Genomic DNA, 18,811 nt, shown 5'->3' with positions numbered 1-18,811 from the left:
AGGTTTGAATGATGTGAATTAGATACGATAAAAAGAAGAGAAATGACACTTGGGAAAAAAGTGGATACAAGTTGATTGTAGTAATTTTTTTTTAAATAGTTGATGATGAAATATTTAAATTTGATCGACATTGGTGTCGGTAATATTTTTTTTAACGAGCAACATAATCAATGCCGATCACTTTTGAGGTACCCATTGGACCAAACGGAGTACTCTGAGAGTAACCCGAGTCTACCACAAATTCCGGAAAAAACCCAGTAACCCACCCACCCGTAAGCATGACGGTGAAATTACCGGTAAAACATGTTTGGCTCAAGGATCGAACTCAAGTTTTCCTGAGTCTAATATCATTGTCTTTCAGTACCTCACTCTGCACCAAGTGGAATTTGAACCTGCATTTTCTAATAGAAAATACAAGTCTTCCACCACTTAATCTAGAGATTATTGGCCTCACTAATTCTACATGTGTAAAACACCTTGATCATTTGAAACTTTCAGTCAAATTGTATTGGTGGACTAACTAAATTGTAATAAACGACATTTGTTTCTTAGTTGAAATCAAGGTGGTAACCCCTCATGCATGTGTGAATCTATGATAGGGATGGCAAAAATATCCGAGCCTGACGGGTATACCCGAAATCCGACATAAATGGGACGGGTATACCCGATACCCGACGGGTATTGGGCCGGGTATGGGTTTAGTTTTAAAAAATTTCGCGGGTATGGGTCGTGTATGGGATTAGGTGATACCCGACCCGATTACCCGAAACTACATACCCGTTTACCCGAACTATATACCCGATCATATACCCGAAGTTTTTAATATATATTTTTATTTTCCATTAACCCTTATCTATTAGTGATTTATTTTAGTATGTTCATAATGTGAAAAAAATAAATTTTCTTTTAGCATATGTATTTGATGATAGTATTTATATTTTATATGTTGTGAAGTATATACATATAAGTGTATAAATATTATAAAGTTATTATTAATTTTTGCTAAAACTTATATTAATTTATAATAGTTGTTGTATAAATAAAATTATATAATAATTATAATAGTAAAAAATGTATTTGGAAATCTCAATGTATATTTTTTAACAAACTAATGGGTATACCCGATACCCGTGGGTATACCCGGTACCCGACGGGTAATTACCCGACATATACCTGACGGGTATTGGGTCGGGTATGGGACACGATTTTACAACCGGGCATGGGTATGGGATTGCCAATACCCGACACGAACCCGACCCATTGCCATCCCTAATCTATGAACAATACTGGGGTAGCCCGGGCTACTCCTCAACTTTGTTGTTGAGTGTATTTTTTTTTCTTTTTCTTCGTTTTATGTATAGGATACATCTGAGCATGTATTAGGATGCCTCTAGGTCTTTTTTTTTGGGGGGGGGGGGTGGGGGGTGGGGAGACATCCTTGAATGCTTCTTCTAGATCTGTCACTGCCGTCATAAGACTTATAAAAGGTGCTATGCATAAAAAGTGCTATCTAAAGTGAATCTAGTAGTGGGACTTAAACACGATCTGGTTGCGATATAAAAGGTACTACGCATAAAAAAATGCTACCTAAAGTGAATCTAGTAGTGGGACTTAAACACGATCTAGTTGTGATATAAAAGGTACTACGCATAAAAAAATGCTACCTAAAGTGAATCTAGTAGCGAGACATAAAACACGATCTAGTTGCGATATAAAATGTACTACGCATAAAATAATGCTACCTAAAGTGAATCTAGTTGTGAGGCTTAAACACGATCTAAAGTGAATATAGTAATGAGGCTTAAACACGATCTGGTGGTGATATAAAAGGTACTACGTTTAAAAAAAGGCTACCTAAAGTGAATCTAGTAGTGAGACATAAAACACGATCTAGTTGCGATATAAAAGGTGCTACACATAAAAAAAAGGCTACCTAAAGTGAATCTAGTAGTGAGGCTTAAACACGATCTAAAGTGAATCTAGTAGTGACACTTAAACACGATCTGGTGGTGATATAAAAGGTACTACGCATAAAAAAATGCTACCTAAAGTGAATCTAGTAGTGAGACTTAAACACGATCTGGTGGTGATATAAAAGGTACTACGCATAAAAAATGCTACCTAAAGTGAATTTAGGGGTTGTTTGTTTACCTCTTAATAAGACTCTTAATGGTTCAGACCTCTTACTGGTTCACCACTTAATGGTTCAGACTGTTTGTTTCGCGAGCAAATGTCTGAATGGTTAAGCATTATACTGAGTTTGAATGATTAAGACCTCTAATCTGAATTGGTCAGACATTTGCCTCTGAATGGTTAAGTATTATACTGGCTCTTAATGGTTCAGACGTCTTACTGGTTCAGCACTTAATGGTTCAGACGGCTTACTGGTTCAGCACTTAATGGTTCAGACCTGTTACTGGTTCAACATTTAACCATCCAGGAGTTGCCAAACAGCACCTTAGTAGTGAGACTTAAACACGATCTGGTTGTGATAGGGCCCTCATGCATAATTCATAGACTTGTGTTAAAAGATGGATCAAGGCTTAATTAGGGGTTTTTGAACATGCTTGATTTGTGAAAATAACAATTTACGTAATTTAAGACTTTTTATATATAATAACAACATTCAACAAATCAGGCTATAGATCTAGAAATCAACCACCAAATTCTCTATGATAATAACAAACTTCATTTTCTTTACCAAATTTTCATCTTTTCTACTTACGTGCCATCTAATAAGATTTTGACATGATTTTCTTGTTACTTTTTGTTTTCATTGAGATATTAAAATGTAAAACTAAAAACGATACCAGTCTAGTTTAAAACTAATTGTTTAGAATTTAGAGTGAAATGTACTAACTTCCATCCATCAAAATGTTAACAACTAGGGTTTTTGCACACTCGTTGCGGCGCTATATTACCGCGGACATTCCACTACTAGAAAAATGGTTTTTTTGCTACAAAATTTTTTGACAAATTTCCCACAACTTAATTTTGGCGACAAGTTTCCCACAAATTATCGACAAATATTAAAAACCATAAATTTTCTCACAATTTTTCGACAAGATAGTCACCAAACCTATATTTGTGGCAATTTCGTTGCAAAGTTAACTATGTTTCCAACAATGTTCCCACAAAACTTAGTTTTTTTATTTATTAGCTTTTATTATTAGTTTAAAATTCAAAACAGTGGCAAACTTGTGGCAACTTTTTGAAAAATTTCCCACAAATTTTAGACAAATATTAAAAACCATAAATTTTCCCACAATTTTTCGACAAGATAGTCACCAAACCTGTATTTGTGACAATTTCGTTGCAAAGTTAACTATGTTTCCAACAAGGTTCCCACAAAACTTTATTTCTTTTCCATTTATTAACTTTTATTATTAGTTAGTGCAATTTATAAAACTAAAAAAAATCAAAACAGTGGCAAATTTGTAGCAACTTCCAACGATTTTCCCACGAAATTTAATTATATTATTTGAGGCAGGTTAACGTACAATGGATCTTATCGTACAAAATGTACGCGATCATCCTAGGCGTACGATCTGTTGCGAATTCACTCATGAACATGCGAATTGTGCTGAAAAAACCAACATGCGAAATTGCTTTATATACCAACATCGATTTCATCATATTTACTAACATGCGAAATTGGTAAAAAAAACCAACATGCGATTTCATAAAAATACCAACATGCAATTTCCAACATGCTTTTTTATAACATGCGATTTCACAATCGCGTACGAGCATACGATAAGCCCTATTGTACGTTACACTTTTTCTATATTAGTTATCAATTTTTGTTAACTATTTTTTTTGAACGGCATAATTTTTTGTCAATGGGATTCGAACCCTCTTTCATATATGAGAAGACAAAGTCTTGTCCAGCACTTTGATACAGCTAGGCCAAAGGCTCTTTGAATGTTAATTATTAGTACGATAAAAGTAATCATTTTTAAAAACTAAAATATCAAAATATGTGGCAAAGTTGTCGCAACTTGCCACATTTTCCCCACAAAACATTATCTTTTTATTTGATCACTCTTGTTATTTGTTCATACAATATAAGAAACAATTTTACAGACTAAAAAATCTAAAATCGCGGCAAAGTTGTCGCAACTTGCGACAATTTTTCCACAAAACATTATTTGGATTTTAATAATCCTAACTTTCATCACCACCACCACCACCATTGGCCCACCACTTCCACCACTATCACCCACCACCACCACCATCAATCACCACCACCACCACCCTTAGCAACCGCCACCATCACCCGCCACCACCACCATCAACAATCACCACCATGGCGGCTGGTGGTAGTGGTTGTTGATGGTGGGGTGGTGGTGGCGGCTGACGGTGGTGATTGTTGATGGTGATGGTGGCGGCTGATGGTGGTGGTGGGTGGTTGTTGATGATGGTGAAAGTTATATTATACAAACATTAATACCCTATGTGCTACCAATTTCCTTTCTATAATTTAAAACTTTAATTTGATTTTTATACTATATATAATATACACTTTTAATATTACAAAAAACGTCCTTTATGTTGATACCAGATTGCAAAGTGTGTCCTTTGTCTTCAAAAAGTACAAAAGCGTACTCGATGTTTGCGATCCCTTGCACGTTATGTGCTTTAGCCCGAACTCAGTTAGGTTTATGGTTAAATTTGACCAACTGAAACCCACATGAGGATATTTTAGTCATTCTACATTATTTACTCAAATAAATAAACATAAAAATTAACATATAAAAAACTTAATAAATATCTCTCTCTATTACACATATACATACCATCTCTTTCAACCTCCACCATCAGCCACCACCTACCCACCATGACCACCACAACCCCCACTCAATTTATAAAATCCTCTAAAAACACAACATATTAGCACAAACAAGAGCATCAAATTGAATCGAAACAATTCAGATCAAGAAAAACATGTAGATGAATCCGTACACTCAAAAACCCTAACAATTTCAAAATAAAACGAAATCGAGAAATGAAGAAATCAGATCTGGAACAACCCCACTCTTCATCTTCTTCACAAACTTGTCGGTGGTTATATGACAGTAGTGAACGACAACCATAATGAGCAGCAATGAAAAAATGGAGTTTCGACAAATCTAGATCTGGCGGATCAGTGGAACGACGGATTTAAGGGTTTAAACGACGACGACTTTTAGGGTTTCGACGACGAAAGAGCTATGTAATGACGACGAGTTGGTGATGTGATGGTGGTGGTATTGTGGCGGTGGTGGTGCAATGGCAGTGGTGGTGCTGTGGTGGAGGAGCTATGGGCGGTGGTGATGTGATGGCGGTGGTGCGACGCCAGTGGTGGTGCGATGGCGAAGGAGCTTTGGGCGGCGGTGATGTGATGGCAATGGTGGTGCCATGGCGGAATTCTAGAGAGAGAGAGAGAGTAGAGGAAGGAGAGTGAGTTTTGAGAGAGATGGGGAGAGAGGTGTTTTTTATTATTTATTTAAGTGTTTAGGGTAAAATGACCAAAATACCCTCATGTGGGACTCATTTGGTCAGATTTAACCATGAAAGCCAATTGAGTTAGGGCTAAAGAACATAACGTGCAAGGGTTTGCAAACATCGAGTACGTTTTTTATACTTTTTGAAGACAAAGGACACACTTTGCAACCTGGTGTCAATATAAAGGATGATTTTTGTAATTTACTTTATTTTTATTAATTTGATTTCACTATGTTAAATTTTGTTAGTTAACTTTTATAAAACTAATACACCATTGTGTATATATCTTTATATGAAAATTCAGGTATAACTACTCCATATCTTATCAGGAATTTGAAATAATCATTATTATTAAATTTGAAGTTTAACTACTATTCTAGAAACGTAAAAAAAGTCCCCACTAAACTATTACCATAACTTTTTCATATAACTTACAAAGAATTATATATGATAATAAAAATGAAATAAATAATTAGATATATTTAATAAATGTATTTTAACTAGTGAAATTCCCCACGCTACGCGGCGGGGAATTCGAACGTTATCGATTCGTTTCGTTTTGTAACGGGATTAATACGGTACCGAAACTCGGTATAACCGAAAAAAAAAACAAAAAAAGATCTTGCCATGACAAAAACAATATCCACACATAAAAAATATACATTACGTCTAGTAAGGTTCAATCTGTTCAATCTGCGCTAGGCGGCGGGAGCTTGTTTAGTGTCGATTCGATTCGTTATGATATTGGTACTTCTTAAAACAACTGATGGAGAAAACCTTAAAAATAAAGTTGTGATATGTCCTTGACACATGTTCACCGTGTAAGGAAACTATAAAATAAAAGGGTAAATTACACTTTTCGTCCTTTATGTTTGTAGCGGGTCGCTAGATGACCTTTAACTTCAATAATTCCAGACACAGTCCTTTTTTTTTGTAAAACTCATTACACGTTACGTCCTTTATCACTAACCATGTTAGAATTTTCAGTTATGTCTATCCACTTAAGGGTATTAGGTATTATGGTCATTTCATGTTTTTATTTAAAATATTTATTAATAAATTAATAAACACCATCTTCCCTAACACTAACACTAACACTAAAATCTCTCATTTCATCTCTCTCCAACCAACCTCACTATTCTGCAGTCAACCCTAAGCTTTGAAATGTAAAATACACCTGCAATTTCACAATTTCCTTGGCACATTCTTCTTCACTAAGCTTTGAAAAGCTTTCGAAAAGTTATAATTTCCACATTTCTTCCACACAACCACCAAAGAATTCCTCCATCTTGAATTTGAGGTGGTTCACGGTGACCGAAGCAAACCACCCCAATTCGATCCTATTTGTTTCTGATGAAGTCTAGCAGCGACCATGTCGTTTCCTCGTCTCCGTTTCTTTCTTTGACCACCGTGGCGTCGGAGGTAAGTTTTTTTTGGGTGAATACGGTTATCCGTTTCTTTCTCTGACCACCGATGGGGGATTGAGAGGATGAATTTCAATCGGTAATAGAGGCGAAATTGAATTGAGCATTCAATTTGGATCCATAGGCCTATTCGACCTCGACCGCCATGACATGTTATCGGAACCACCACCGTCGCATATTAAAGTTCATAAAAGACAGAAAAAGTTGTTTGTGCCTGATCTCTTATTGACAACTCCTCTCCACCACTTATCGTCTCTACCATTATAAAAAAGGACTGTGCCTGTAATTATTGAAGTTAAAGGTCATCTATTGCAACCCGCTACAAACATAAAGGACGAAAAGTGTAATTTACCCAAAATAAAACAAATATAAGCTTATTTGGTGTTATACTATACTATTTAAATAACAATTTGATATATATTGACGATAACTTCTTTATATCATATATATGTATATGTATTAATATGATATAACAATTAATAATGAAATATAAATACAATTTAATAAATATAAGTTAATGTTATGTTTATAAATGGAAATTAAAATCCCCAAACTATATAAGCCCTAAATATTTTTTTCCCGCTGATTGTGTTTTGGCGCTATACCCTCCCATCTCTTTCGCTGTTCTATACTTGGTGGACGGAGTGGTGGTTTTAGGTGGTTTCCCTCTTTGTTTCAGAGCGACAATTTGCTGCTACAATTCAAAGTTCGATCAAAACTGGTAAGTTCTCATTTATTCCCTTCGCCAAGATATAAATCTCCATACTTTAATTAATCATCTCTAAGATTCGACTTCACTAACTAGGGCTGAGGACTGTGCGACTGCTACTAGTGGTTTTCCACCATCGGTAGGCTCTGAGTTGGTGGTTTTTGGTGGTGCTCCTTTACAACAGGTACGAATTGAACCCATCTCTGATTAAATCTTCACTTTTGAGGATCATATTGGCTTAATTTCAATGTGACATCTGTCTTTATTTTTGTGGATTTTGTTGTTATGAATTACGAAACACGCAAAGAACTATATTTTTGCTATCTGTATATGTTATTATTGATGATAATCTGACTGCTACTTGATTAGAATCGTCTATCTTTGGAAACATGTTGTACAATTTATTCTTATTGTTACCATTACAGTTATCGTGACCCATAAATAGCCCCAACAGAGCTTTAATAGTTGTACCAGCATGATCTTTTTCTTTGCCTTCTTTCATTAAAGACCCACAACAACACGGTCGAACTATTACCAAGCATTGTTTACACATCTTCATATCTACATTTACCTGCAATTATCATAAACATCTGTACAACGTGCAAGCACATCTAAAAGTTATCAACATTATTTGATGTAATCATGTTTGGCCTCCAAATCATATTTATTTGTATGTATAAGGTTAGTATGTATATGTGCATGTCTATGTGTTCTTTGTGTGTTAAGCTCTAATACTTGTTGGATTTGAGTTATAGAGGTATAAAAGTGTCGTCGGATAGAGAATGGATGTACGAGATGAGATTCAATAAAGATAGTACTTTAAATATGCAATTTCAACAACGTGTCTCTGGTCCTTTTTCGTCCACCAACTCTTGTCGTACGGTTTTTGCATCTGTTGATGGACCTGTCATCTTTGGTGATTGACGCTCACCCTGAATTAATACATAATTCCACAGATTCTGATGCGCAACAACTGGTGATTGACAATGTAGCACCAGAGATGATTCTAGCAACCCTATCTAATCTTTCTTCTTCGACCTGATCTATTTTAAACATAAATGTACGTCATCTTCTTTATCACATTAAAATTAAAAGCTGGAACAACTTTTGATGCTCTTTATACATATTCTCGATAACCACCATGTCCAAGTGAAGTACCCTTCAAAAATTTCACAAGAAAACGACTGAAGGTTATATCTTTACCACTCAAGCAATATATCTTGCCTTGATATATGAGGATCCGAATAATCAATAGAACGTCCTGTAAATGCCGTATTTGCTGAAGAGGTACTCAAAATTATGTGATAGGGTCCTTGAACCTTGAGCAGCCGTATGAAACAAAGGTACCTGATGACTCTTGGTTCCTGTCACAGCTTGCGGCGATCATCTTTTCGTCTTCCATTGCCCACAACAAATGAGACGATGACCTTTTACTTCAGGTTCCTTATCTCCTCTACCACCAGAACCAGCATTGAGGGTAGTTCTTTCGCCATACTTATCCTCTGTTGTGGGATGACACACAATTCCCTCTTCTCCTGTGGGCTTTTGCTCTGCCTCGTCTATTTCTCCTTGGTGTCTTCTTTGAGGCTGTCTTACTTTGGGATCCAGTGCTACTTTCTTACCAACTTGCTTTAACTTGCTGAGTTACATGGATTCATGACTGAACCCACAGCCCTTGTGTTTCCTTTCCACCATTCTTCTGATCCGACAAAGTCCGTACTAAACGTCTAAACCCTTGGTTCAATCTAGGGGTGCTAAACGGGTCATGTTCATGGGGTGGCGGGCCCAACCCGACCCAGAACCCGAAAATTTCACACGAACCTAAACCCAACCCGAACCCGAAAATCATATCATACATATGAACCCGAACACAACCAGAAGTTTTGTGGGTTGACCCAAACATGACCCGTTCAACCCGAATTTTTTAATTTTTTTTGAAATTAATATACTAAAATTAAAATTTACTTAAAAAACACAAATGTATATAACACAATTATATTTAAATTATAAAATTTTATGTTAATTTCTCTTTCTAAGTTATAATTATGGCATAAAATACACACCCCGTTTAATCTCTAACATAAAATAAACTGTAAAAAAATATAATATAAGATAAATGTGTTAAACGGGTTAACCCGCCAATACGACCCGTTAACCTAAACTGGTTCGCGGGTTCAACCTGAAACTGACCCGAACCCATTTATATGTGCATGTCTATGTGTTCTTTGTGTGTTAAGCTCTAATACTTGTTGGGTTTGAGTTATAGATCTATAAAAATGTCGTCGGATAGAGAATGGATGTACGGGATGAGATTCAATAAAGATGGTACTTTAAATATGCAATTTCAACAACGTGTTGATTATTTTCTGGATTTTGCATACGAACACGCAACGAACATTGAAGATGAAACTATAGGCGGGGTCCAGAAGTTACTAATTAGATGCCCATGTAGTAAATGCAAAAACCGTTACTACAAGACGAGAAACGTTGTTGATTGTCATCTAACTTCACTAGGATTTATGAAAGATTATCAGCTATGGTACGCACATGGTGAATCTGAAGAGCCGATGGGCGTGGACCAATGTTCAAACCCCATACCGTCTCAGCATGTGGGTCAGGATGTTGTTGAAGATATTGGTGAATATACCGAATATGATCAAATGGTCATGGAATGCATGCACCAAGATCCAAATCAAGAAGCACATGCATTCTACCGTATGTTAGAGCAAGCTAATGAGCCTTTATGGGAGGGGTGCAAAGATGCTAGCACACTCTCTATTACCACCAGGTTATTGAATTGGAAATCAGACTGTAATATTTCGGACTCGGCATTTGATAAACTACTTCCGATAATCAAAGACAATCTACCTGATGATAACAAGCTACCTAGAAACTTTTATGAGACCAAGAAGATGTTGAAGCCACTAGAGTTGCCATCACAAGTGATTCATGTGTGTCAAAACCATTGCATGCTATTCAATGGCCCGCATTCTGATCTGGATCGTTGTATAGTATGTAATGAATATAGATACAAGGAAAGAGGGAAAAAAGTGCCTAAGTTGGTGATGACTTACATGCCTATCGGACCAAGACTTCAAAGATTGTTTTATTCAAAAAAGACAGCCCAACATATGACTTGGCACGCAGATCGTAGTCCATCCGAAAAGATGAGTCATCCTAGTGAAGGTCGAGCCTGGCACCATTTTAACTCGGTTTTTTCTGATTTTGCAAAAGAGACACGCAATATTCGTCTTGGATTGTGTACAGATGGATTTAGTCCAAATAATTCAAGCGGGGCAAAGTATTCATGTTGGCCAGTGTTTATCACGGTGTACAACCTACCTCCTTGGTTGGCCTTGAAAGAGCAATATGTACAAATTCCTTTAATCATTCCCGGTCCAAATAATCCCCGACAAAATATTGACGTTTTTCTACAACCTTTGGTAGACGAGCTAAAACAGTTGTTCACACATGGCATTGAAACTTATGATGCCCATCGATGTGAGAATTTCAAAATGAAGGCCGTACTTTTATGGACCGTTAGTGACTTTCCGGCTTATGCGATGTTGTCCGGATGGAGCACACATGGTAAGTTAGCCTGCCCATATTGCTCGAATGAATCGGGATCATTCCAACTTCCGTTTGGAGGGAAACCATGTTGGTTTGACTGCCATAGACAACATCTTCCCGCAAAACATTGTTTTCGAAAAGATAAGACTAACTTTCGAAAAAACAAAATGGTTTCGCGTGTAAGAGATATTCCACAGCCAACCGGAGAAGAAATATGGCAGGTTATAAAAGAGTTTCCCATTGTTTATGATGGCAAACCCTATGGTACTGAAAGATATGAAAAACCGCCAGGTTTTGGGATTACACATAATTGGGTAAAAAGAAGCATCTTTTGGGAACTTCCGTATTGGAGTAAGTTGTTAATCCGACATAATCTCGACGTGATGCATATCGAAAAGAATGTATTTGACAATCTGTTTCACACAATCATGGGCACCAACACATCCAAAGACAAAGACAATATGAAGGCAAGGCAAGACATGGAGCGTATTTGTGACCGATTTCATTTAAACCCCACATGTGATAACAACGGAAAGATGACTAAAAATAGGGGAAATTACACTCTGCGAAAAGATGACGTTAAAAAAGTTTGTGCTTGGTTGAAGAAGGTAAAATTTCCAGACGGGTATGCATCAAATATAGGGAGTTGTGTAAACATGAAAGACAACACTTTTCATGGTTTTAAAAGCCATGACTGTCATGTGTTTATGCAACGGTTGCTTCCACTCGCTATTAGAGGTTTTGTCTCAAAAGAGACATATGAGGCTGTAACAGAGTTGTGCATGTTCTTTCGAGTCTTATGCTCAAAATCGTTGCATGTAGATGACTTGATTAACATGAAGCGCACTATTGTTATAACAGTATGCAAGTTGGAGAAAATTTTCCCTCCCAGTTTCTTTGATTCTATGGAGCACCTAGTCATACATCTAGCTGATGAAGCTCTTCTTGGTGGTCCGGTACAATACAGGTGGATGTACCAATACGAAAGGTAATAACATTTTTTCATCTTATGAATTAAATATATTTTTTTTTAATTTTGTTCATAATTCTTAACACATTTCTCAATAATTTCTAAATGTAGGAAGCTTGGCTTAATGAAAAGAAGAATCAGAAACAAATCAAAGGTTGAGGGTTCAATGGTGAAGGAACATCTAGTGAATGAAATCGCCACCTATTGTTCTCTATACTTTGACTCAACGATTGAGACACGCCATAATCGAGAGCCACGAAATTTCGCACCGCAACATCTCAGCTCTTCGAGTGGAGGCTCTAAACTAAGCGTATTTGTCGTTCCATCGAGACGATTACATCAAAAGGGTGGAACACGGAGGCATATGAGTAATGAAGAACTTAAAAAGGTGCACACATATGTTCTTCTAAATTGTGTAGAAGTTTACCCTTATATCGACAAATTTGATGAAGTGGCACCACAACTGTATCCGAACGAACCAGAATTCCTTCTTAGAGATAACCATTTTGCTGAATGGTTTGAAAATCACGTAAGTAAATCCAATTAACTCTTTATGATTGATGTTAGTGCATCGTTTAGCAACATGTTCCATGTGTGTTTTTCATTGTAGGTAATGAATGGCTTAATTGATGGAAGCACTCGACATTTGGAAATTTTAGCAAGACAACCATCAATGTACGCTCAATCACACAATGGGTACTTTGTAAATGGTTATAAGTTTCACACCCAGAAGCATGGTAAGGGACTTGTGACCTCAAACTGTGGTGTATGTGTGAGAGGGGAAACGTATAACGCCGAAGAGTCTGACTACTACGGCTTAGTGGACGAGATATTAGAACTTAAGTATAATGGCAAGGAACCTCAAATTGTGGTAGTGTTTAAATGTACATGGTTTGATAACAACCTGGGTGTAATAGTTAACAAAAATAAGCTTGTTGATGTTAAACACAAGTTTCATCTTCCAGGTGATGACAAGTTTATCTTGGCATCACAGGCAGAACAAGTTTTTTACACTTCATACCCTGCCGTGACACGTGATACAAAAGATCTATGGCCGGTTGTGAAGACAAAATCCCGTCACATTTATGATCTCACTACACCTGAAACTGATGTCACCAATGATGGTAACACGACATCACACGATTTTCTTCAAACTGATGAACGGTTCGAGTTACCGAATGCGGTAACTCAGAGTGATCCCTTAGACCGGGTTACATTTCATGATGATGATGATGATGGTTGTGACGATGTTGATGCAAACGTTTATTCTGACCACTCTTTAGATGAAGATGAACATGATTGTTAGGAACATAAATTGTTTGTTGTTGTATACTTATTATTTGAGATTTATCATATGGTATGTACATTGTATATTTTTTTCCTGTCATAGAGTTTGTGAATCTTATATATATTATCTAACCAAATCTGTTCAATTAAATGTAGGGTATATACAATATGAATGCTGGTAAAGATAATACAAGTCGTGGTGGTGGTCGTAGTAGTGGTAGTGGTGTTGGTAGTGGTCTGCGTGGAGGAAAGACAAAACAAGTTTCAAGGAAACGCATTGATTGTGGCATTGTTATTCGGGAGCCTGATCTTAGTAGAGGTGATGGTGATGCTGTTTCTGGGAGACAAAGATCCCAAAAATTGGATCCAAAACATCCCAATGGGAAGGCAACTGTTGAGAAACCTACTATATGGACTAAAGGGCCATATTTGATGGTACGACCTCCAAAAGGTCCTTCAATTTCATACCGCAGAGGTGTAAGGGGCAGTTATCATCGTATGGGTGAGGGTGATCCAATGGCTGATTTAGGTGGGACGTTAGATAGTTTGTCAGCAGATATTCTTGATGATAGGGATGGTACAACGTTACAAGATTTGTCACGTGATCTCCTTGATGATGGCGACAATGGTAATCAATATAAATTACTAATTTTTTATTAGTTATCATTTTATTAATTACTATTTTTAACTTTTTAGATGATGATGATGCTGGTGACGACGGTGATGACGTTGGTGATGATGGTTACAATGGTGACGATGGTGATGGTGTCAGTGAGGACGATGACAACTTTGAGGGTGACGGTGACGACTTTGAGGGTGGTGGTGACGACTTCGAGGGTGGTGGTGACGGTGATGGGAGGCAATTCATACAAAGCAATGGGAAAAAGTATGTTTCTAGTTTAATATTTTAATTTATATTGTTTATTGATGTTATAAACTAGTATTGGTAGTAGGGTTGTGCAACGGTTCCGAACCGGACCGAACCGGGAACCGTTACACTCTAAATATAAGAACCAGATCATTTAAAAACCGGTTCGGTTCGGAACCGGGTTAAACGGTTCGGGTGTAATTTAGACCTGGCAATCTTGGCCCATTGAGTTAAGTCTGGGCTATTTTGGGTTTAAAAAAGGAACTCATGGGTTGTTTTGGGCTTAATATAATTTACAAGGGGGTTAGGATGGGTAAATTTAGAAGTTAGAGAAAAAGTAAGTGGGTCAGGATGGGTAAATAATAAAAAACTAATGGGTCGGGATGGGTATGATAGAATAACAAGCGGGTCTAGAAAAAGAATGAGTTTTCCCGCTTCCCTCATCGCCCACTGTTCAATACAGTCATAGTATTGTTCTCTGTATCAACAATTAAAGATTTCCTTCACAATCAGTATGAGGATAGACTCGAATTCGTTGAATCCTTATTGATTCACAAGGTAATTTCATCTATACTAAAACCCGAATTTGTCATTTATTATATTTATCATTCATACTTTATTATTTGATTGATTTTATGGAAAAAATCGATAAACTTTGGAATCTGTTTGCCCATATTGTTGCTTAAATTGAAATACAACAGATTTCTAGAAAGTGTTTGCTCTTTTGATTTGGAAGTAGCTGTTCAATGAACCCTAATTTAAATACTTCACCAAAGAGTAAATAAGCAGCAAAGTTTGGTTTTGACTTTATAAATATCAAAGTGATTTATACAAGGTTTGAATAAATCATAGAAACTTCAATTATGCCTTTTGATTTTGTTTCCAAGATCGTTCCTTTCATCATAAAAGTTGTTTTTTGGAAGATTTTCTATGGGATCCAATTTGGTCTGACTTTCATATAATCAGTCTAAAGTTGTGAACTTGTGACCCTTCATAGTAATGATGATAGATGTGTTGCTGGTTGTGCTTTACAGAAATATTATGTTTCTGCAGCCATCACTATGTGTTTTTATTTGACTATTGATGCTTATGGGATATTAAATATGTGATTGATTTTTGGTGTTTGAACCAAATGTGGATCAGAATTTAAAACCGACTTTAAGAGGCCATATCTTGGTCATTTCGAAACCTTTTTGAGCGGGTTTTAGCCTAAAATGTAGTACTTTGAGCGGATTATTCACCCAAAAAGTTTCGTAACTTTTCAATACCATTTGAGCCCCGAAAAACTGTTCGCAAAACTGAATGTCAAAGTTGTCAGCTTTGGACAGATTTTGCAACAAAACAGCCAGCTTTGGACAAATTGTGCATTAATTTTAAGGTCTACTAGGGAGCCTCATATTGTATACTATATTTACTTAGATTCATGCGGGTAAACTATGATATGTTTTGCATGTTTTAGCATGTATACTATACTGATTCTCAAATTTCTTTTCAATATTTTAGGTTTGTAGACTCAAAGGTACATAGACGTGTAAAGGAAATACTTGAACAATGTCTTGATGGAGATTGGGTCACGTTTAAAACGATCCCCCAAAACGTAAAGAAGCGCATGTTTGACCGCTTCCGGGTAATTTATCAATTATTTATTTGTATATGTTATGATTATATGTATTATTTATTGCATTTTTATTTTTGTTTTTGTAGACTATGTATAGGTGGGATCCAAAAGCACACCAGAGCATACGTCATTCGTTTATTTGTGTGCTCAAGGATCGATTTAGAGGCATAATGAGCGATATGAGGAAAAGTTCTAAAAAGAAAGCTTTAAAGGCGAGGGAAGATATCCCCGATGTCGGATACAATTTTAAGATACAATGCAAATATCCGCCCAATGGAGTGCCTCGTAGGAAATGGGAACGTATGTGTATGGTAAGGGTTTTAATAATTTACATTTTTTGTCTTAATTATTTTTATGTATTAATTATATATATATATATATATATATATATATATATATATATATATATATATATTTTACCATTATAGTCTTGGAACACTAAAGATTGGGAAAAGAAGTCCAAAGCAGGGAGAGAAAACCGGAAGAATGACTTATGTCGTCATACAGGCGGGTCCAAAGGGTTTGACGAACACCGTCGCAACTTGGTAAGCTAATCATATTATTACTTTTAGAAACCTACATGAACACTTAGAACTTATAAATTACATTGCATCTTTTTATGTAGGAAAAAATAAAGGGTAAAAAGGTTGGATTCGCGGAAGTATTACTTCATACCCACGCCACCAAAGAGTGTAAAAAGAGATTAAATGATGGGGAGATCAGTGCAAATGACTATGATAAGTTAAAGTTTGTTACCGATCGTTCAAAACGTTCATATGTAAATTATCTTTTATCATTTATTTATAATTATTGTATCATCTTTTAGTACAATATCAAGCCATTTGTTTTGATAAACTGTAGGTCTCCTACATGAAAAAACTTGAAAATAAATATGGGAACACGGATTGCGATGATATGGAACTGTGGGAGAGTCTGCATCCCGAGTGTCAGGGTCGTCAGTTGTTTGGGGTAGGATCTTCTGATCCACATTTTGTGTTGACTGGAACAACATCTTCCACAGCTAGTGTGTCAGATACTCGACAATCGCATGAGGTAAAGTTACTGCTATTATTGTGTGTATATATATGTATGAATGTATCAGACTAGTGTGTGCTATCTAATATATACATGTATGTTTGTTTGGGTCATTTTTTTGGATTGACCTAGGGGTGAGCATAAATAGGTCCGACCCGATTAGAACCGAGAACCGAACTGAAAAATACCCGAAACCGACCTTAATATAGGATATAGGGTATTTGTTTGGTTCCTGTAAATCAAGTATGTCGGGTATCGGGTCGGGTCGGGTAGGGAACAACAAAGAACCGAAGCCAAACCTGTGGAACCGAGATAAATATATGGATTCTGTACAAAACAACTAATCTGGGCCAAAGCCCATCAAAATGAGTTAACATAATTCGTGATATATCAAACAGTATAAGATATATCAGAACTAAATCCATACTTCAATAAATCTTCAATATTGTTCATAATTGCTATAATTGCTGCAGCTGCTTCACGAGGTTGTGGTATGACTAGTGCTATTACCTTAGAAACTCATATAAATGTGATTATGTGAACATCAGCTAAGTAAATTTGTTTTCCATTTTTTTTATTATTTACTGAGTAATGATATCATAAGTTGTGATGCACACCTACCAAAGTTTAGCAAACTATTGATGAATATTTTGATTACCTTTGATCGCTTCATATGCTTGGGTAAGACTGAAGTGACATTCAATAACATGTTATCAGAATTGCTGCAACTGCTTCAATAATCATGTTCACATGTTGTCAGACTTCATATTTTAGCCGCTAAAATATATAATTACATAACATAATGGTCGGGTCGGTTCTTTACCCGAATACCGATATACCCGACTCACAATAGAACCGGAACCGATTTTATATTATAGGGTATCATATCGGGTATTGATTTAATGGCTTATCGGGTATCGGGTCGGTTCTTCTTCGGGTCGGGTCGGGTAGTTGATTTTGCTCACCCCTAGATTGACCCGTTACTTGTTAATGTGTGCTAATTATATTCGTTTTAATAAACTTTAGCTCCAAAAAGTTCAAGCTGAACTAGGAAAGGAACGAGAGGCTCGACAAAACATTGAAGCCCGTTTTGAACAATTTGAACAAGAGCGGGAACAAGAAAGGGTTGAACGTGAACGAGAGCGGGAACAAGAACGTGTTGAACGTGAACGAGAGCGGACCGAACATGCTCGATGGCAGAAATACATGGAAGCAAAGTTTAATAAATTCGGAAAAAAGTAATTTTTTTTATGTATGTTAAAGATCATGTTAGTTTTGTTACAAAAACGTGCATTTTGTTTTTTATTCTAAGACTGTAAACATGTTTTTTTTTTGTTGGAATCTTTAGGATTTTCTGCAATTTATTTAAAAGAATTTGGTTTTCAATTTTTTTGTTTTAATAATATTAATTTGATTTATAAAATAATGGGAATTTTGTCGGTAAGTTTAAAGGAATTTATTTTATTTTTTTAAAACCGTGGGAATTTTGTCACCGAGTAAATTTAAAAACCGTGAGAATTTTGTCACAAACTTTAAATAATGATTGTTAGAAGCGTGGGAACTTTGTCACAACATTTATCTCAAAACCGTAGGAATTTTGTCACCAAATTAAAATATTTAAAATATATTAAAAATATATGTTTTGTGACAAATTTGTTGTTAAATAGAAAGAAAAAGTTTATAACAAACTTTGTGGGAATGTTGACGCAAATCTTCCGACAAGTTCGGTTTGTGGGAACATTGCCAGAAATTTTGTAGGAAAATTGTCGCTCATGCCATTTCCGACGAAGTTTTTTCACACCAAAAGAATTCGTGGGAAATTTGTTGCTACTACTTGTTTCCC

General features: G+C 36.2%; 1 protein-coding gene across 1 annotated transcript; it reads left to right on the top strand.

Annotated features, from left to right (window-relative positions):
• The first annotated feature begins 7,491 nt into the window (after positions 1-7,491).
• Positions 7,492-18,302, top strand: LOC110899294. Its single transcript, XM_022146176.1, has 10 exons — positions 7,492-7,632; positions 7,717-7,804; positions 13,604-14,075; positions 14,144-14,333; positions 15,819-15,942; positions 16,020-16,244; positions 16,362-16,478; positions 16,559-16,711; positions 16,795-16,986; positions 17,995-18,302. Exons 3-10 carry the CDS (start codon positions 13,616-13,618, stop codon positions 18,208-18,210), a joined length of 1,677 nt encoding a protein of 558 aa, XP_022001868.1. The 5' UTR covers positions 7,492-7,632; positions 7,717-7,804; positions 13,604-13,615; the 3' UTR covers positions 18,211-18,302.
• The last annotated feature ends 509 nt before the right edge of the window (positions 18,303-18,811 follow it).

Source organism: Helianthus annuus, chromosome 13 (genome assembly GCF_002127325.2).
Source record: "Helianthus annuus cultivar XRQ/B chromosome 13, HanXRQr2.0-SUNRISE, whole genome shotgun sequence".
NCBI classification, from domain to species: Eukaryota; Viridiplantae; Streptophyta; class Magnoliopsida; order Asterales; family Asteraceae; genus Helianthus; species Helianthus annuus.
Note: the sequence above shows the minus strand (reverse complement) of the source record. Positions and strands in the feature narration are given on the sequence as shown.

Bases quoted from the DNA above. Each gene is read 5' to 3' on its own strand.
- LOC110899294 (XM_022146176.1), top strand. From the start codon at position 13,616: ATGAATGCTGGTAAAGATAATACAAGTCGTGGTGGTGGTCGTAGTAGT. The intron at 16,479-16,558 runs GTAAGCTAATCA...CTTTTTATGTAG, and splicing joins ACGAACACCGTCGCAACTTG to GAAAAAATAAAGGGTAAAAA. The intron at 16,987-17,994 runs GTAAAGTTACTG...AATAAACTTTAG, and splicing joins ATACTCGACAATCGCATGAG to CTCCAAAAAGTTCAAGCTGA.